The following is a 21,610-nucleotide window of genomic DNA, read 5'->3' as shown; positions in this document are numbered from 1 at the left end:
AGGGAGAAACAGGGAGCGACAGGGAGAAACAGGGAGAAACAGGGAGCGACAGGGAGAAACAGGGAGCGACAGGGAGAAACAGGGAGAAACAGGGAGAAACAGGGAGAAACAGGGAGAAACAGGGAAGAACAGGGAGCGACAGGGAGAAACAGGGAGAGACAGGGAGCGACAGGGAGAAACAGGGAGAAACAGGGAGAAACAGGGAGAAACAGGGAAGAACAGGGAGCGACAGGGAGCAACAGGGAGCAACAGGGAGAAACAGGGAACGACAGGGAGAAACAGGGAGCGACAGGGAGAAACAGGGAGAAACAGGGAAGAACAGGGAGCGACAGGGAGCAACAGGGAGCAACAGGGAGAAACAGGGAGCGACAGGGAGAAACAGGGAGCGACAGGGAGAAACAGGGAGAAACAGGGAAGAACAGGGAGAAACAGGGAGAAACAGGGAGAAACAGGGAGAGACAGGGAGAAACAGGGAGAGACAGGGAGCGACAGGGAGAAACAGGGAGAAACAGGGAGAAACAGGGAAGAACAGGGAGCGACAGGGAGAAACAGGGAGAGACAGGGAGAAACAGGGAGCGACAGGGAGAAACAGGGAGAGACAGGGAGCGACAGGGAGAAACAGGGAGAAACAGGGAGAAACAGGGAGAAACAGGGAAGAACAGGGAGCGACAGGGAGCAACAGGGAGCAACAGGGAGAAACAGGGAAGAACAGGGAGCGACAGGGAGAAACAGGGAGAAACAGGGAGAAACAGGGAAGAACAGGGAGCGACAGGGAGCAACAGGGAGCGACAGGGAGAAACAGGGAGAAACAGGGAGAAACAGGGAGCGACAGGGAGAAACAGGGAGAGACAGGGAGCGACAGGGAGAAACAGGGAGAAACAGGGAGAAACAGGGAGAAACAGGGAAGAACAGGGAGCGACAGGGAGCAACAGGGAGCAACAGGGAGAAACAGGGAGAAAAAAGGAGAAACAGGGAGAAACAAGGAGAAACAGGGAGAAACAGGGAGAAACAGGGAGAAACAGGGAGAAACAGGGAAGAACAGGGAGAAACAGGGAGAAACAGGGAGAAACAGGGAGCAACAGGGAGAAACAGGGAGAAACAGGGAGAAACAGGGAGCAACAGGGAGAAACAGGGAGAAACAGGGAGAAACAAGGAGAAACAGGGAGCTACGGAAGGCAGCATCCAGGCAGACCGTGCTTATTTACTGGAGCACACAGAAAGATAAATGGGAAAACACACACTCTTAAATATTTATTGCAATTTATAGTGCTAATGTTCCATCCAGGCAGACCGAGAGTAGGGAGAATGGGGAGAGGATTCTGAGAGACGTGGGATGGGGCAGGAGGCTGTGGCCCCATGGGAAGGTGGCAGCAGGGTGGCTGAGAATGGGCCCTGCTCCACATGCTGATCTGTGGTGAGGAGTCCCAGGTGGGCCAGGCGGGCCAGCTGTTAATAAGCCTAATATTATAGGCAGCAAGCGGAGCACCTCTAAAGCAGGACTAGACTGAGCGCTGAGCACTGAGCTGGCTGTCTGCACCCCTCTAGTTCAACAGGAATTCTGCATCCACAGAAAGAGTCATGCAGCCAGTCCACATCCATAGCACAGCAGTTTGGTGGTTTTATCTATCTGGAGCCCACATTTGACGCCAGTCTCCTGCCCCCGTTGATCCCTCCTGGTATGAAGGACAGCTTCTTGATTTTTCAAACAGACCACACAAATATACAAAGTCTCAGTGCACACATACCAGTATGCAGACTCTCGCTCACACACACATACAGTGGGTATCCAGAGACACTGGTTGTCTCTGCTGATTCTGACCTGACCTACTCCCTCACCCATCTCTCTCAGTCTCTCTCTCTCTATTTCTCACCAGCACTCCCTCTCTCTCTCTCTGAGGGGGGATGTACAGTATGTGGGGGTCTCTACAGCCCCAGCCACTCTCTCCAGAGGGTCTCCTCCTCTGTCCCTCTCCACAGATGGTGGGCAATGTGGCCGCCTAGCAGCAAGGCTCATTATCAACCACACTGGGCCCATGGAGAGACTGGGGCACGCTGGAGGTGGGCAGGGAGCTGTAGCTAGGAGCTGGGTAGGGCTTCCTTGGCCAACTACCAGGGCCTTCCCATCCCCACACAGGGGAGCCTGGGACTCTGGCTCTCATGCAGCCCTGAGCACTGCAGATCACAGGGGTTGAAGGGAGGCGGAAACCTGCATCAATCTGCCCTCATTTAGGTCTGAAACTGAGCTTAACTGTACTGTACCGACGGGCTAATACACATCTAAAGAAGTCTAACTTGTTCAATGCTTTGGGTGTCCAAATTAAGTCTGGTTGGTTTCATTTGAAATGTGAACATTTCCTAACTCTCCTCTGGGTACAGATATACTGTTCTCCTTAATGTTGATTTCCTGCTGCTTATCCAGTTACCCAGTTATATTCCCATCCATTCTGATCAACGTTACTCACCTTCTCCTGGTACTGCCGACGGGAGGAGTCCAGAGACTGGATGAGTGCGGTGGCGTGACCCACGAACATGGCATAGCAGGTGGCGCCCACGATCATGCTGAGGATGGTGAGCCACACGTCCGTCATGCCCACAGGTGGGTACATGCCGTACCCGATACACAGCATGTGGCTCATGGCTTTGAACAGGGCGTAGGAGTACTGCTGGCCCCATGTGTCGTTCTGGATGGGGGAGAGAGGAAGAGAAAAGGTGGCAGAGGGAAGAGAGGGATATGGTGATATGGGGTACTGTTCTCACTCTGCCAGATGTCTGGAGGGAAAATGTCAGAAAGCACTAAGACCACCAGAGTCCTTCTTATCATTATCATCATCATCATCGTCAATGTCATTATCGCCATCATCATCCTAGTCATCATCATCATCATTATCAATGTCATTATCGCCATCATCATCCTAGTCATCATCATCATCATTATCAATGTCATTATCGCCATCATCATCCTAGTCATCATCAATGTCATTATCGCCATCATCATCCTAGTCGTCATCATCATTATCAATGACATTATTGCCATCATCATCCTAGTCGTCATCATCATTATCAATGACATTATTGCCATCATCCTCCTAGTTATCATCATCAACGTCATTATCATCATCATCATCATCATCCTCATTCTCATCCTCACAGTCATCATCATCATCATCAACATTGTCCTCATCATAATAATCATCATCATAATCATGTAAGAGGGCAGCCACAGATGTCCTCTTCATCATACCTCAATAGGAACATCACACTTGGCTACACCAACATACTGTAGTAATATACTCTTCTATATGTAAGTATTCAGGGGAGAAGTGCTGGGCCTTTTCTGCTCGGAGCAGAAACACAACCATGAGGGTGACTGAATGGATGGAGCCCGAGACACAAGAGGCCTGCAAGGCAAAAAGTAGGTCAGCTATTTAGAAAAATGTGATTTTTCTTTTCTCGTTTCTCGTTTGTGGATAAATTGCCGGTTTTTTCCTTTAGATCCCGTGGTGGTCCAAGCAGAATCAATATCTGCTCTTTCCTGAGGTGACATGTCCAAATTGCTTTCAAACTCATTTCCACAGGGGTAAAACCTGAGAGATAGGAAAGTTATTAGTGCCTCCTAAAAAGGTATTAAAACGGATGACCCAATAAGATAATGGGCCAGCTACTGTAAGGAAAGACAAGAGCCACAGCACCACTACCCTCTAATTCTTATCAGGCCCAAACTTTCCTCCTCCGAGCAGAAAAGACGCAGCTAAGGCAGTTCTCCACAGATTTTCATCATGGTGTTGTGTAATGCAGAGCAGGAGTTGAAGTTAAAGCGATCCCTCCCTGACAGTAGACAGCTTGCCATGCCAAAGGTGTTTGCTAGGCTACTGTTTCCACTGACTGACTACTGGTCTGTCTGTCTTTAATTACCTAATTAGAACTTGATGTGATTGTTTTTTTATTCACAGATCCCAGATTAATCCTCTTTGAGGGCTGGGAGCTGTTTGCCTGTCTGCCGTGAGCTCTACAACAAATCCTCATCATAAATCATCTCTCTCTCTCTCTCTCTCTGTCAACAGGCCCTGTTCGTTCGGAACATGGCAGGTTATACTGTGCGTCCGTGTGCCACGGTTGATTCAGGGTCACACCTCAGGTGTCGTAGAGTCCGGTTATATAACCACATAGAAAACCTAATTACAGAGGAGAGGGGGTCATTACGAGACATAGGGCTTTCTTTCCAGCGACTCTGACTCTCTCTCCCTCTCTCTCCCTCTCTCTCTCTCTCCCTCTCTCTCCCTCTCTCTCCCTCTCTCTCCCTCTCTCTCTCTCTCCCTCTCTCTCGCTCTCTCCCCGAGACGTGCAGCAGCAGCGCAGCTAACAATGTGATGAAATTAAAGAACAGCATGAGTGCTCGCTGGAAAATTGTCAATACTTGACCAATATTGGATAAGGGCTTTCTGTCCTCTGAAAGTCATTATTTCATACGAGGCCAAGCTCACCGCTTAGCTCTCACTTTCAGAATATAGACAACCAGACCATATAGAGCTGGTGGAGAGAGAGAGATAGAGCTCCAAATAACGGAAGAAAAAGCAGCAAATTGAATAAATGTGGGCGAATAAAGGAGAAAGGAAAACAAAACATTTGATTTAGGTGGGAAAATGGACAGATATGCAAGGCAGCCATTTCCCATGATGCTACAGGCTTAGCACAGTAATTACAGAGGCAGAGAGATGAGATAACAGGGAGGGACTAATCTGATTTAGACAGACTTGGGCTCCGTCTGAAGTGGCACCCTATTACACAGTGTACTTTTGACCAGAGCCCAGTAGTGCACTTCCTAGATATTAGGGTGTCATTTTGGATGCTCACCTAGTATTGGAGCACAGCAAAACTCTACTTACCACCATTTTGTTTTTGGACACCCAGCAGTCCTGGGGGAAGTCCTGCAGCATGGGAACCAGGAACTGCAGACATCCGTCCCAGTGGCACAGCAGCAGCATCATACCAATCAGGTTGACGATACGCACCATGGCACTGGCCAGGTCATAGGTCATATGGAAGATCTGAAGGGCAGGACAGGAAGAGGAAAGGACTGTGTTAGGACATAGGTCATATGGAGGATCTAGAGAGCAGAATACAATACAATACATTATTGCCCATTTTGTGAGAAACAAAAATGTGTCTTCTGTTTAGCGCAACCCCTCACATGTACACGCAGAAAGGCACATGGTCAGCCACAGAGCAGCGCCCCTGGATGGAGAGCAGAACAGGTGGAGGAGAGGAATTGTGTTAGAGCACAAAGACATGTGTAGGCTGGCTGGCAGACAAAGCCCTGGCCTGAACTGTTCTGGATTACAAAGAGCCTTTTCTCCAGGGGTATTGCCTGTTTACTTTGTTCCCTAACCCTTTGGTCGATACTTTTTATAGTCAAGGTCAAGGCCAAGCAGTGGATTTACTATATGCAACACGTGGGCTGAGCCAGACCACGTTGAGTCTGAATCGAGGCCACAGTGTTCTCCATCACACATGCAGGGCCCTAGCCTCAACGTTACAGCAACATAACGAACATCATCTTTGATGTGCTTTTTACAGACGTTGACATGAGCGGTCTGTAGAGGATGGTCAGGATGGTCATGTGAGCATGGCTTGGCCTATGAGGAGGCTTTATTGAATCACTCTAATCAACCCCTTAGGTAAGCACACTAACACAAAGTGAATGGAGGGATGGGGGCGTGTGTATGCCTCCCTGCGGACTGAGTGTGTGCAGCACGGGCGAGCTTTCTTAATCCTAATGATAAATAGACTCATAAGCAGATGCAGGACGCCTACTACGATTTTAATGGCTTCAACAATTTAAAGCCACTTAATCCCATTGAGGGCCGCGGTGTGCACTGTTAACTGCTGTTCTCCTTATTACAAGCCACTCAGCGCCATTTAAAAGCTTAAGGCTGAGAGAGGGATATTCCATCTCTCTCGTCTTGGCTGGGGAACGTTGGGGAGAGGGGAGAAGAGAAGCCAGCCACACATAGCCACACACAGACAGTCGCTCGCCACCACTCCTCCTGACCCAGGCTAGATGTCTCCGGTTGCCTCCTAAAGCCCAGTGCTTGATGATCTGACGCTTTGTTGTTTCTATCGGGGTGGCTGTGTGGAAACAACAGACAGGGACCAGTGACAAGTACTGAGACAGGCTGTGTGACGGGCCACTCTGGGACAGTGTGGACGCTGGGCCATCACATCAGAACACCTCCGTCAGAGGGGCCAGCCAGAAAGGGGAGAGACAAAAATGTCCCCAAGAAGTTTCTGCTGGGGTAAGAGGGAAGCGTCAGGTCGCCAGGCTCCAGAGTGAGTGTATGGCAGAGACATACAGCTAAAGCTCTGGGCTCTTGTTCAAAATGTTTAGGCCGGGGTGTATTTACAGTCGAAGTCGGAAGTTTACATACACCTTAGCCAAATAAATTTAAACTCAGTTTTTCACAATTCCTGACATTTAATCCTAGTAAAAATTCCCTGTCTTAGGTCAGTTAGGATCACCACTTTATTTTAAGAATGTGAAATGTCAGAATAATAATAGAGAGAATGATTTATTTGAGCTTTTATTTCTTTCATCACATTCCCAGTGGGTCAGACGTTTACATACACTCAATTAGTATTTGGTAGCATTGCCTTTAAATTGTTTAACATGGGTCAAATGTTTCGGGTAGCCTTCCACAAGCTTCCCACAATAAGTTAATTCCTCCTGTCAGAGCTGGTGTAACTGAGTCAGGTTTGTAGGCCTCCATGCTCGCACACGCTTTTTCAGTTCTGCCCACAAATGTTCTATGGGATTGAGGTCAAGGCTTTGTGATGGCCACTCCAATACCTTGATGTTGTTGTCCTTAAGCCATTTTGCCACAACTCTGGAAGTATGCTTGGGATCATTGTCCATTTGGAAGACCCATTTACAACCAAGCTTTAACTTCCTGACTGATGTCTTGAGATGTTGCTTCAATATATCCACACAATTTTCCACCTCATGATGCTATCTATTTTGTGAAGTGCACCAGTCCCTCCTGCAGCAAAGCACCCCCACAACATGATGCTGCCACCCCCGTGCTTCACGGTTGGGATGGTGTTCTTCTACTTGCAAGCCTACCCCTTTTTCCTCCAAACATAACAATGGTCATTATGGCCAAACAGTTCTATTTTTGTTTCATCAGACCAGAGGACATTTCTCCAAAAAGTACGATCTTTGTCCCCATGTGCAGTTGAAAACCGTAGTCTGGCTTTTTTATGGCGGTTTTGGAGAAGTGGCTTCTTCGTTGCTGAACGGCCTTTCAGGTTATATCGATGTAGGACTCGTTTTACTGTGGTTATAGATACCTTTGTACCTGTTTCCTCCAGCATCTTCACAACAGCATCTTCCTTTGCTGTTGTTCTGGGATTGATTTGCACATTTTCGCACCAAATTACATTAATCTCTAGGAGACAGAACGTGCCTCCTTCCTGAGCAGTATGACGGCTGCGTGGTCCCATGGTGTTTATACTTGCGTACTATTGTTTGTACAGATGAACGTGGTACCTTCAGGCGTTTGGAAATTGCTCCCAAGGATGAGCCAGACTTGTGGAGGTCTACATTTTTTTTTCTGAGGTCTTGGCTGATTTCTTTTGATTTTCCCATGATGTCAAGCAAAGAGGCACTGAGTTTGAAGGTAAGCCTTGAAATCCATCCACAGGTACACCTTCAATTGACTCAAATGACGTCAATCAGCCTATCAGAAGCTTCTAAAGCCATGACATCATTTTCTGGAATTTTCCAAGCTTTTTAAACCCACAGTCAACTTAGTGTATGTAAACTTCTGACCCACTGGAATTGTGATACAGTGAATTATAAGTGAAATAATCTGTCTTGTAAACAATTGTTGGAAAAATTACTTGTGTCATGCACAAAGTAAATGTCCTAACCGACTTGCCAAAACTATAGTTTGTTAACAAGAAATTTGTGGTGGTTGAAAAACGAGTTTTAAATGACTCCAACCTAAGTGTATGTAAACTTCCGACTTCAACTGTACATCATCTGAGCCGAGTCATTCCCCTGGCTGCGTCCTTCTCACTTAATCTACCAAACCACTCGCTTCTTCTTCTTCACCTCCTCTCTCCCTCTCTCCTCTCCACAGCTGTGCTCCACTCCAAACACAGTGAGGAGATATTGGTTTTAAAGAGCCCACTCTCTTTCCAAACACAATAATGGTTATGGTAGCTGATAGGAGGCAATATATTGTGATGTTGATTCTCCAGCTGGAACTAAATGGCATTCCATAACATTAAAGAGTTGTCAAAATCCCCACGTGTGTCAAATAAAAAAATCATGAACTACCCCATCCAATCTCACACTTGAGATTGAGATTTTTTTTTTATTTGTAAAATTGTTTTTCCAAGAGGGGAGTGTGAGCTCTCTGATACAGTGGATGCATTCGTAATGCATTTAAATGTAGACATTTCCTGCCCATTAAAAATGGATGATATAAAACATACATTGTTCAGTCAAACAGCGAAACAATGAATTAATTATCCGTTTGCACTTCCCGTCTGAGCATCTTATGTCATTTACATGCTAACATTACAATAGTCATGGAGCTAGTCAACGTGAAGTGTCAAGCTGATAGAGCTAAGAAGGTCGCTTATTCTATATATATTGATCTATTTGAGTAGGGAAGCTACATCGGTGAGATGCAAATCCCTGTCCAAGACTACTAACTTAGTACTGTACAAAGACTACTAACCTAGTACTGTCCAAGACTGCTAGTACTGTACAAAGAAAACTCTACTGTCAAATCTCTGTACCTGTAGAAGTTCCATCCCACTCGGCACACGCTGGTTGAATCAACGTTGTTTTCACGTCATTTCAATGAAATGACGTTGAACCAACGTGGAATAGACGTTGAATTGACGTCTGTGCCCAGTGGGATGTGCCCTTAAAATACTTTCTGAACTTCTGCACTGAATGGAGAATAAAGATCTCCTGGCTTGTTCAGAATAATGCAATGCAAATCTCCAGATAGTACTGGCAAATGAGACAGAGAAAGAGAGCAGGGGCTTTAACTAGTGCACTTCAGTGGGGGGTGGTGATTCCTAGCTATATATCTTCTCTCAGCCTTAACTCAATTACCCCAAAATATTCCCATTCCCACTAAATGGAAAAACAACCAGTTCGATATACTTTGGGGGACAAAAAAACAAATTGCTCTGCTGCCAACCTGTCTTACACCAAAACAGACCCTGCCTAATTGCCAAGTGTTCATTAGAGATGTACAGGGGAGGGGCTGGACACTGTGCACCATGCACTCACTGTCATTTGCTTCTAAAGTCATTTGGGGCTGCTGGCATGTCACAACATGCAGCTCAGCCACACACAGACAGACACACACACACACTGCATTGTAGAGTACAACACATTAAAGGGATGATGGATGGCTGGCCTCTTTGTTTTAATTGATAGGGACATACAATAAGCCTGGCTGCATGACTATCTGGCTAAACAGCAGAGCCATGAATGACGAGGGCACCCAGACAATCCACAAAGGTATCTTAAGGGCAGGGGTTCTGACGTTGGCAGCCACGTTACTCTAACACCTGACCTCATCAGTGCTCTCAATGGAGAGAGCTATGGACGAGCTCTACTCTGTTTGAAACCAAGGCTTTTACCACCTAGGTTTTTTATTTTTTTATTTCACCTTTATTTAACCAGGTAGGCTAATTGAGAACAAGTTCTCATTTACAACTGCGACCTGGGTAAGATAAAGCAAAGCAGTGTGACACAGACAACAACACAGAGTTACACATGGAGTAAACAATAAACAAGCCAATAACACAATAAACAAGTCAATGACACAGTAGAAAAAAAGAAAGTCTATATACAGTGTGTGCAAAAGGCATGAGGAGGTAAGGCAATAAATAGGCCATAATAGCGAATAATTACAATTTAGCAGATTAACACTGGAGTGATAAATGAGCAGATGATGATGTGCAAGTAGAAATACTGGTGTGCAAAAGAGCAAAAAAGTAAATAAAATAAAAACAGTATGGGGATAAGGTAGGTATATTGGGTGGGCAATTTACAGATGGACTATGTACAGCTGCAGCGATCGGTTAGCAGCTCAGGTAGCTGATGTTTAAAGTTGGTGAGGGAAATAAAAGTCTCCAACTTCAGCGATTTTTGCAATTCGTTCCAGTCACTGGCAGCAGAGAACTGGAAGGAAAGGCGACCAAATGAGGTGTTGGCTTTGGGGATGATCAGCAGATATACCTGCTGGAACGTGTGCTACGGGTGGGTGTTGTTATCGTGACCAGTGAACTGGGATAAGGCGGAGCTTTACCTAGCATAGACTTATAGATGACCTGGAGCCAGTGGGTCTAGCGACGAATATGTAGCGAGGGCCAGCCGACTAGAGCATACAGGTCGCAGTGGTGGGTGGTATAAGGTGATTTGGTAACAAAACGGATGGCACTGTGATAGACTGCATCCAGTTTGTTGAGTAGAGTAATGGAAGCTATTTTGTAGATGACATCGCCGAAGTCGAGGATCGGTAGGATAGTTAGTTTTACGAGGGTAAGTTTGGCGGCATGAGTGAAGGATGCTTTGTTGCGAAATAGAAATCCGATTCTAGATTTGATTTTGGATTGGAGATGTTTAATATGAGTCTGAAAGGAGAGTTTACAGTCTAACCAGACACCTAGGTATTTATAGTTGTCCACATACAGTGGGGCAAAAAAGTATTTAGTCAGCCACCAATTGTGCAAGTTCTCCCACTTAAAAAGATGAGAGAGGCCTGTAATTTTCATCATATGTACACTTCAACTATGACAGACAAAATTAGATTTTTTTTCTCCACAAAATCACATTGTAGGATTTTTTATGAATTTATTTGCAAATGATGGTGGAAAATAAGTATTTGGTCAATAACAAAAGTTTATCTCAATACTTTGTTATATACCCTTTGTTGGCAATGACACAGGTCAAACGTTTTCTGTAAGTCTTCACAAGGTTTTCACACACTGTTGCTGGTATTTTGGCCCATTCCTCCATGCATATCTCCTCTAGAGCAGTGATGTTTTGGGGCTGTCGCTGGGCAACACGGACTTTCAACTCCCTCCAAAGATTTTCTATGGGGTTGAGATCTGGAGACTGGCTAGGCCACTCCAGGACCTTGAAATGCTTCTTACGAAGCCACTCCTTCGTTGCCCGGGCGGTGTGTTTGGGATCATTGTCATGCTGAAAGACCCAGCCACGTTTCATCTTCAATGCCCTTGCTGATGGAAGGAGGTTTTCACTCAAAATCTCACGATACATGGCCCCATTCATTCTTTCCTTTACACGGATCAGTCGTCCTGGTCCCTTTGCAGAAAAACAGCCCCAAAGCATGATGTTTCCACCCCCATGCTTCACAGTAGGTATGGTGTTCTTTGGATGCAACTCAGCATTCTTTGTCCTCCAAACACGACGAGTTGAGTTTTTACCAAAAAGTTATATTTTGGTTTCATCTGACCATATGACATTCTCCCAATCCTCTTCTGGATCATCCAAATGCTCTCTAGCAAACTTCAGACGGGCCTCGACATGTACTGGCTTAAGCAGGGGGACACGTCTGGCACTGCAGTATTTGAGTCCCTGGCGGCGTAGTGTGTTACTGATGGTAGGCTTTGTTACTTTGGTCCCAGCTCTCTGCAGGTCATTCACTAGGTCCCCCTGTGTGCTTCTGGGATTTTTGCTCACCGTTCTTGTGATCATTTTGACCCCACGGGGTGAGATCTTGCGTGGAGCCCCAGATCGAGGGAGATTATCAGTGGTCTTGTATGTCTTCCATTTCCTAATAATTGCTCCCACAGTTGATTTCTTCAAACCAAGCTGCTTACCTATTGCAGATTCAGTCTTCCCAGCCTGGTGCAGGTCTACAATTTTGTTTCTGGTGTCCTTTGACAGCTCTTTGGTCTTGGCCATAGAGGAGTTTGGAGTGTGACTGAGGTTGTGGACAGGTGTCTTTTATACTGATAACAAGTTCAAACAGGTGCCATTAATACAGGTAACGAGTAGAGGACAGAGGAGCCTCTTAAAGAAGAAGTTACAGGTCTGTGAGAGCCAGAAATCTTGCTTGTTTGTAGGTGACCAAATACTTATTTTCCACCATAATTTGCAAATAAATTCATAAAAAAATCCTACAATGTGATTTTCTTTCTCATTTTGTCTGTCATAGTTGACGTGTACCTATGATGAAAATTACAGGCCTCTCTCATCTTTTTAAGTGGGAGAACTTGCACAATTGGTGGCTGACTAAATACTTTTTCGCCCCACTGTATTCTAGGTCGGAACCGTCCAGGGTGGTGATGCTAGCCGGGCAGGCAGGTGTGGGCAGCGAACGGTTGAAAAGCATGCATTTGGTTTTACTAGCGTTTAAGAGCAGTTGGAGGCCACGGAAGGAGAGTTGTATGGCATTGACGCTCGTTTGGAGGTTTGTTAGCACAGTGTCCAAGGAAGGGCCAGAAGTATACAGAATGGTGTCGTCTGCGTAGAGGTGGATCAGGGAATCGCCCGCAGCAAGAGCGACATCATTGATATATACAGAAAAATGAGTTTGATTGGTGACCTTCAATGTCCCTTACATTATTATGGTTAATAACAAGGGAATGTCTACAACAGAACTAATGACATATCGAACTGTTATGTGTCTGTGTTGTGGTCAAGATGAATAAGAAAAACATTACATCTAATGCACATTGCATATTCACATGTGCATCATCGTTGTCTTCTAAACAAATCGTAAATGTGGAAGGATCATTGGTGCTTTGTTTCTTTTAGATTTAAAGAAAGCTAAATTGTCCGAGACATTACAGTGGAAAAAACAAGGACCCAGTCCAGAAACACAGACATGCCCAGACAAGACATCCACTTGATCCATAGGGAGACACCTGATCGTGTCAGGAAGCTATCTGGGACACACAGGAAGCGACAGTCACAGCTGCATAGTCATCTCAGACAGATGGAGGGAGAGAAGAGTGTGGTCCAGGTGAGAGAGAGAGAGAGAGAGAGGAGAGAGAGAGAGAGAGAGTGAGAGAGAGAGAAACAGAATAGATGCATACGTCTGTGAGTGAGACAGTCAATATAATGCTTTGCTGTGGCATCTGGTGTTTGCCGTCCAGGCTGCTAATGATGATGAATGCCTGGCATCATGTGTCGACCACCAAATCCAAGAAAAATCAGATTGTTTCACTGATGCCACTTTCACATTGCCACTCACTTTCTGATTTTAGTTCAACATTGGGCTGGATTTCAGTATAAAAGGACAACATGAGCTACACAGTGAAATGCCCTAACTAAATGCCAGACCCTCATCCACACTGTAATGGTAGACAAGGGAGTTGGGAGTTGTGTAGATAAAGAAATGGGAGAGAGAGAGAGAGAGAACGACATGGGACACTCTTTCATCCGGTGTCTATACAAGCCATGGCCTGGAGGGCTTTTGAGGAAGCCACAGAATTCTTTCATTCAGCTTCCTACCGAGAAGCATCGGGTGCGTGCCGGATTACACATTTTAATGTAGAAGTCTTCTAAGGGGCCCTGCTGTGGGTATTAATATCACACAAGGCACATTCACAGACAGTCTTGAGGACCTGTCACTCTTTCTGGCAAGCCTCATTGTGCACTCAATAATACCCCATTAAACCTTTTCTTCTTTCTTATCTGTGAAAGAACAGTCCTTGGCCAAGGTACGGGTCACCAAGTGGAGGACTGATTGGCTGATTTGCATTATTTACATATTTTGTGTGTGTGCTGATTTATTGGGTGGAAAATGAATGGAAGTGCCCTCCCTCCCTCCCTCCCTCCCTCCCTCCCTCCCTCCCTCCCTCCCTCCCTCCCTCCCTCCCTCTCTCCCTCCCTCCCTCCCTCCCTCCCTCCCTCCCTCCCTCCCTCCCTCACGGCGTGCCTGCCTGCCTGGCGACCCACGTGGCTCACTCTTATCGAAGCACCTTGGGATTTCTTTCTGTGGCATATCGGATCATTCCCCCCCTCCATCCTGCACACAGCCAGTTGGGCAGAAAAGCCATCCATCTTAACGATCCCAGATGCCAATATTAATAGGAAGATGGACTCCCTGCCTCCATGCACTAAACAAACACAGATGGTAGTGCTCCAAAGCTCCTGACACCAAGTTCAAAGCACTGTGGAATTGTTTGCCATGTTGAAAATGATCCACCGCCGCCCACTAATGTTATTCTTGTTAACTCTAAGTCGGAAAAGTATTTAAGAATGTGCTTTCTCTCTTTCTGCGAAACTAAGTGCAGCTAAGTGCTGACTGAGATAAAAAAAAATCCAAATCTGGGGCTTGATGCTTTGGCTTTTATACTATTTCCACATAAGTCCGTTGACAATTCTGGCTTTTAAACTATTTCCTCATCAATGCCCCAAATGCCTCTGCATCCCTGCTAAAAGCAGCAAGCAGGAGGATGGTGATGTTGAAGACATCTGGCATGGGAGCCACTCTCACAAATTAGTCATTAGTGCATTCGTTTGAGTTTGATTTAATAACATGTTGACTAATTTAATTCAAGTCACTGGGTTTGTCTATAGGAGACAACTCCGATGAGGAGGATATTCGGCCAGCGTCTTATTTGTATCCCAATGAAATATGACAATGAGTACAGCCCATCTGTCTAGACAGAGAGAGATGGGGATAGGAGGACAGACAGGAGAGATGCCATGGCACTGATTGCAGCCTCCCCCCTTTGATATGATGGATATCTGCACACCACTTGGAATATCATTATCTATGACAATGTTATCGCCCCCCCCCACACACACACACACAACCACCACAACCACAACCTGTTAGTAAGCTGTAAAACACTGTAGTCCACTGAGCCCTCTCGGCTATTATGCCTTGGAATGGAATCCTTGATCAATGTTTTTATTCTCGAAGCGTTTATTATTGGTTAGTTAATGTTGTGTGGTTTAACAGATCGCTGTTTAAAACTTGAGATGCTAATTTGACAGGATGGGAAGTCCTTTGTGCCATGCAACAACGGGTCATAGTTGACTACGGGGCACCAATCAAGACTTGAGAATCTGCCCCTAAACACATGTTACAGTAGCAAGTCATGTAAGCACACAGGCACACGCACACACAGAAAATAAAGCACATGACCTCTCCACAGCCGGGGGGTCCTTTTAACCCTTCATGTCAGGGTGGGGCCTGGATGTTAGAATATCAGCTGTGATTAGAGGAGACTAGGGGCTGAGCTGTTCTGTTGACTGTGACAGTGCTACAGGGAGCTGCCTTGCCGAGGCATTTGTCTTCTGTTCACTATGACAGGTGAGAACATGAAGCGTTCCTTCACTCAGCAGGTCAGAGGGCATCTGTCACAGCTTTCTTCATCTTCCGATGATATAGAGAAATCGTCGTCTGAGAACGTGGACCAATACGCAGTAGAGTTGGTGCTCATCATCTTAATTTATTAAATGACGTTGAACACGAGAAAACAAGAAAACACCAAGAACGACGAATGACAGTTTTGCAGGCCATACAAAAACGCAGTGCAAAATCAATCTCCCACAAAAGACAAACACAAACACACCCTCATATATGGGACTCTCAATCAAAGGCAAATAGACAACACCTGCCTTCAATTGAGAGTCCCAACCCCAATGAACCCAAACATAGAAACAGACACACTAGACTCAACATAGAATACATGAAAATCAAACAGTGCCCAAAAACCCCGGAATACCTAAATCAACTGCCCTACAACAAACACACCACCCCTAACCACATAAAACAAATACCCTCTGCCACGTCCTGACCAAACTACAATACCAATTAACCCTTAGACTGGCCAGGACGTGACAGCATCAGACGTCTCCAGGACCAACGATGACAGAGCACCGAGCAATGTCGCTGTGCTGGGGGAAGCAACGGAGTCAACAACATCAAAGACCTTGCAGGTTAAACAGGAAGTACTGCATTTTCTATGGCGCTGTGGATTGCTCTTCAGCTACCAGCAATTTAAGAAGATATATTATTCGAAAAGCTCAAATGGCGATGCAGTTTTAAAACTATGACGTAATTTGAAATGTAGTTGCCATCACGAAAAAGTCAAAAAGTCAGTCAGGTGGTGAGATGTGGTCGACAAGTTATTCGGGGGTGCCAGATGCCATTTCTGTGGGGTTACCACTGTAGTGTTCCAGCACCGAGGCCGAGCTGGCCTTTGGCAGCGCCTGCCTACCCAGCGCCGATCAGCACGCCTCGCACACACACACACACACACACACACACACACACACACACACACACACACACACACACACACACACACACACACACACACACACACACACACACACACACACACACAGAATCTGCCTCTGTGTTGGCTAGCCCCTCTTATCAGTCCCAGTTCCCAGTTAACATGAAGACATAAAGACAAATGGGGTTGATGGTGATGAGATTAATTTACTAGCAATGCTGCCTCTTTGATGTATACTTCACAACCTGAGTGGTATGCTGCCTCAAACTGTCTGTCGATGTGGTTGAAAGGCCCCTTTTAAAATGCCCCTGGGTATGGTGTGGTTTAGTGTTGTGGTTCGTTTGGCAATCAGCCAGCTATTCAAACTCCCCCATTGTTCATGCAAAGTAAAACTCTCAGGTGAACACACCCAGCAGGGATTTGGAGGCATTTTACAACAACTGTGAAAGGAAGTGCCTCAGCTGGTTTTGACAGCCGAATAGAGCCGTGATCTAAATACCCTATAGGGATGGACACAATCATTCTGTCTAAGTGGTACTGTAGAAGAGACAAAGAGAGGTAACCTGTCCTGGCAAACATTTAAATGTTACAAACAATACTCCACACTGAAGGATGAGACTAAAAACAAACAAAAGATAACTCATGTAAAATATACTGTCAGTAAAATGTATATAGTATGTAGAAGCTGGATGTGTTGTTGTCCATTAGTTTACTCCAATTAGGGGAGGGGTGGAGGGTTAGGGGTAAATAATAAAGGAAAATATATTTGTAAACAATAGATGGGGGATTGGAAATTATGCAGACAATTACACTGATAGACTGTGGCTTCTATCTGCAATATTACAATAAAAAATAAACAATGCTACACATTCCTATAAAAAAAGGTGCTATCTAGAACCTTAAAGGATTCTTCAGCTGTCCCCATAGGAGAACCCCTTGAAGAACCCTTTTGGGTTTCAGGCAGAACCCTATTAGGTTCATTGTAGAAACCTTTTCCCAGAGGGTTCTAAATGGAACCCAAAAGAGTTCTACTTGGAACCAAAAAAGGGTTCTCGTATGGGGGACAGCCGAAGAATCCTTTTTTATAAGAGTGCATGACAAGGCTTCAAATGGAGTAGTAATGTGCAGTTTAGACAAATACAATGTTTGTAGATGCTAGAGCATGAATGGCAGTGGTTGGTCAGGGAGCCCCATCTGTTGGCTGGTATGTAAATTCACAGTGGCGGTGCCTGGGTCTGTGTGCGACCTGCTTTCCTGGTGGTGAAGGAGTGTCTCTGTCTCCTTAGTGACTGACTGAATGCATCTCCTGCTGGGCTCTGCTGCTTCACTTTGCACCTCTTACTTCTGGGACAGTGCTCAAGGATACACCCAGGGAGGAACGGGAACATTTCTAATTATTACGGCAATTATAATCATCCCTGTATTTCAGCAGAGGCTCTCTCTCTCTCTCTCTCTCTCTCTCTCTCTCTCTCTCTCTCTCTCTCTCTCTCTCTCTCTCTCTCTCTCTCTCTCTCTCTCTCTCTCTCTCTCTCTCTCTCTCTCTCTCTCTCTCTCTCTCTCTCTCTCTCTCTCTCTCTCTCTCTCGACTCCCTTCGTCAGACTGGTAGATAGACTGCTGCTGCACAGAACAGTAATCAACGTTTCTCTCTTCATCATCTCACTGGTGGATGAGGTAAAGCAAAAAGCCTCTTCACCTTGCCTCACTAGTGGATCTAATCAGACACAGCTAGCTAGAGTAGCTTCCTCTAGCCCAACCCCAGGGGAAAGGTAACACATTATGGGTCTCAGTAAACAACGTTATCTCTCTCCGAGGAGCTATACTCTATAGAGGACAGTCGACTGTAGTAAAGACGGTCCGTGTTCACGTGTAGGTATTCTGTGTTTGGTAGATATACTATGGATTATAATAATCTCCCCTCTCTCACGCGCACATACTGTACGTACGAACACAACAACACAACAACACACACCCTCCTACAGCAACCTACCTCCTCCCACTGGTGGATGTATCTGATGAGCCTGGACAGCCTGAGCAGTCTGAGCAGGCTGAGGATCTTGGTGAAGCGGACGATCCTCAGCGCCCGGGCCGTCTTGTAGAAGTCGGAGTCGATGCGAGTCTCCACAATGAGGAAGATGTAGTCCACAGGTATGGAGGAGATGAAGTCCACCACGAACCAGCTCCTCAGGTACTTGATCTTGATCTGTTGTGGGTCCAGGATGATCTCGGTGTTGTCCTCCTTGACGATGCCCGTGCGGAAGTTGAGCACCAGGTCCATGAGGAAGAAGGTGTCTGAGATCACGTTGAAGATGATCCAGGGGGGCGTGTGCTCGTCTTTGAAGAAGGTGATGCCCACCGGGATGACGATCAGGTTCCCCACCATCAGCAGCAGCATGGTCAGGTCCCAGTAGAACCTAGAACAGGAGGAACCACAGAGAGCTTAGAGCCTGGGAGAGAACATGAGGAACCACAGATGGCTTAGAGCCTGGGAGAGAACAGGAGGAACCACAGATGGCTTAGAACCTGGGAGAGAACAGGAGGAACCACAGATGGCTTAGAACCTGGGAGAGAACAGGAGGAACCACAGATGGCTTAGAACCTGGGAGAGAACAGGAGGAACCACATAGGGATGTTGATCGGGTTCCCCACTATCAGTAGCAGTATAGTCAACTCCAGCAGCACCTGGGAGAGACAGGAATTGGGTAGAGAGGAGTTAGGAGAAAAGAAGATCAACAGCTACCTCTCCCTGAGAAGTACCACTACCACTGATCACATTAAAACTGTAAGCTACAGCAGCTATCTAGGATGAGCGGTTCCTTTTAAACTATCACATAGACTAGTACTGTACTGAACTGCTTCATACCGCCACTGACATTCAACATTTTCAATAACGAAAGTGGTTTAGGATTGTGTACACTATGGCCATGTGTCTCGACCCACCACTAAATCCTGTCTTCGAAGGCCTTTAAAAATAAATGTTATATGGAATTAAACTAACACTTAAATCCCCGATACGGCCAGTTTGAACCTGTGTGATTCATGGCTGTCACAATGTGTTCACATGTTATCCGACTGTGGCTCTCGTGAAGGAGTAATGGCCCACACATAACCTATTTGTCTCCTGCTTGTGGTTGCTGGGCACACATTTAAAAAGGTCAACGAGGGTTAAATGTTGATTACAAAGTGTGGCGTGACCTTGTCCATCTTCCCAGTCGCACAGTTTGGTTATAAATTACACTCTCCGCCCGCTTTGTAATTGAATCCAGATTGGTTGTGTTGTATAAAGGATGATATACAGTATCCTTGGTGCTCTATAGATGGTACCGAGGGAGAGGGTCCCACATTGTGAACTGGTTCTTAGGGCAGGATGATTTAACCACTCAAGTTTAACTGGCCCCATAAAAATCCATCTCAGAGCAAAACCAATTTAAAGCAGAGACCCAGAAGAAATGAAAAATATACTATTCACAATGTTGATGGTTGCTTTGCTGCGATGCCTCTCAGTGGAGATGAACATTCCAATTGCCTCTGAGATCACTGTGCTGCCTGTCTGTGGACACGTTACAATACATTGAAATAAACATTCATTACAGAGATATTACACACACAGCTGTCTAAGACAGCTGAGCCATGGATTATGGTTTACAAAAATACACACACACACACCTGCGTGTGCACACATGCACACACACTCACTCACACACACATGCACACACACACACTGACACACACTAAACCCCCTCTCGCTTACGCACAGACACACGAAACAGTGGCAGTAATAGGAATTCTTCAAAGTAAAAAGGTTACCACGGATTCAGCTTCTTGTCAAGCAGAGTTATATTTAGAAAGATGTTTCCGCCACTGTTTGCTCATGTTAAGATTTAAAGCCCAAGAGGACAAGACACAACTTCAAAGGAAATAACATGTACACGGGTAATGACATTTATTCTTCGAATTCTTCCCATTCCCTCATATTCCCCATGTCAGGAAGAAGCATGTGAGTTGACATCATGAAGACAAAACAGCTTGCTAACGGGCTGGAGGTGAACCAACGGCCCTTAATGTCGCTGCAATCACTATGTGCTAATATATCCACTTAGTTCGCGCCAACACCTGCTCATTGTCCTCGCCACTTTCCTGCCAGTTTCATGGTGACCTCAGAGGACTTCTGTTAGTTTAAACTGGGTCGTGAAGAAACAAACACAGACATCAGGAAGTACAAAAAGCCCAGCTGGCAGACTGTCTTGTCTGTTTGGACAGAGAGAGAGAGAGAGAGAGAGAGAGAGGAGGCTGAGAAGAGACAGGGGGAGGCTGTGGAGAGGCAGGGGAGGAGGGCTCCTCCACATGCTTACTGGGCCTCAGAGAGAAGGATGGAGGGGTATGTAAGCTGCTGTCAGGATTCCCTGAGAGGGCCTGGGGCCAAGAGAGGAGACACACACCTGTGTGAACTCTACCTGTTCCCTTGGATGAAGTAATGGGGTATTTGTGGTCAACAGCCTTCCCAAGCCTCTGGTCATGTATTGTACATACTATAGCCTACTACAGACATCAACCATGTGACTGTCCCCCGATACGTCATGTCTCTAGGTCTCCTCAATGTCAGAGATTCACAACCGTGGTGATGAAGGTTGTGACCAACAATGAAAATATTGTGGAACAAACAACCGGGTTTCCATCCAACCTTTTTATGCGAGGGTCGGATAAAACATTTCACGACAGGATTGATGGAAACAGTAAACGTTCCAAATGTCGACAAATCAAAACACGTTAGACAAGATGGGATCTTTTTGTGTCTGTAAAATTAATTATGCAAGAATTGCGGTGGAAACGCCTTTATGAGCAAATATTGATATAATTAATCAACTAGTGAGGATGATATGTTGTGTGGTCCTCCCACTATGACTCTGGGAAGCATGCTGTTAATTAAGCTACAGATGAAATAAATGCTGATAAACATCACAGGGTGGTGAAAGTGCACGGTGATGAGCTTGATGCTCCTTTCCAATAAATATTGAGGGTCTTATTTATGTGACATGATGATCGATGCTCGGCTGCCATTTTGGCAAATACAAATAATCTGTCTCTTTGTCCAAAACAATCTCATCATGAAGTAGGCTATACCCGCACTGTATGGGTGACCTGTTGCTAAAGGGCCCGTGCCAAGACCAGAGTGGGCACATTCTCTATATAACGCAATAGTTTTTTGTGGCAACACCATCAGAAGAGTTGAAAATGCAATGAAAACACATTTCAATTGTGTTTTTGAAGCTGTACATGGGAATTTCACCGCAAAAGTTATTTTTATGTGCACTACGTCATCACGCAAAGCGTTTTATCCGCAACAATTCAATTTGA

General features: G+C 45.7%; 1 protein-coding gene across 1 annotated transcript in view; it reads right to left on the bottom strand.

Moving 5' to 3' along the window:
* hcn4 (hyperpolarization activated cyclic nucleotide-gated potassium channel 4) overlaps positions 1-21,610 on the bottom strand; it is an 83,227-nt gene that overhangs the window by 31,517 nt on the left and 30,100 nt on the right. The window contains exons 2-4 of the mRNA XM_014126754.3: positions 18,246-18,669; positions 4,884-5,045; positions 2,463-2,681 (exon numbers count right to left, since the gene is read on the bottom strand). Coding sequence (XP_013982229.3) covers positions 2,463-2,681; positions 4,884-5,045; positions 18,246-18,669 — 805 coding nt within the window. The remainder of the gene's footprint in view (positions 1-2,462; positions 2,682-4,883; positions 5,046-18,245; positions 18,670-21,610) is intronic.

This window comes from Salmo salar, chromosome 11 (assembly GCF_965601325.2).
Source record: "Salmo salar chromosome 11, fSalSal1, whole genome shotgun sequence".
In the NCBI taxonomy this organism is placed as follows: Eukaryota; Metazoa; Chordata; class Actinopteri; order Salmoniformes; family Salmonidae; genus Salmo; species Salmo salar.
This window is presented reverse-complemented; position numbering and strand designations above follow the sequence as displayed.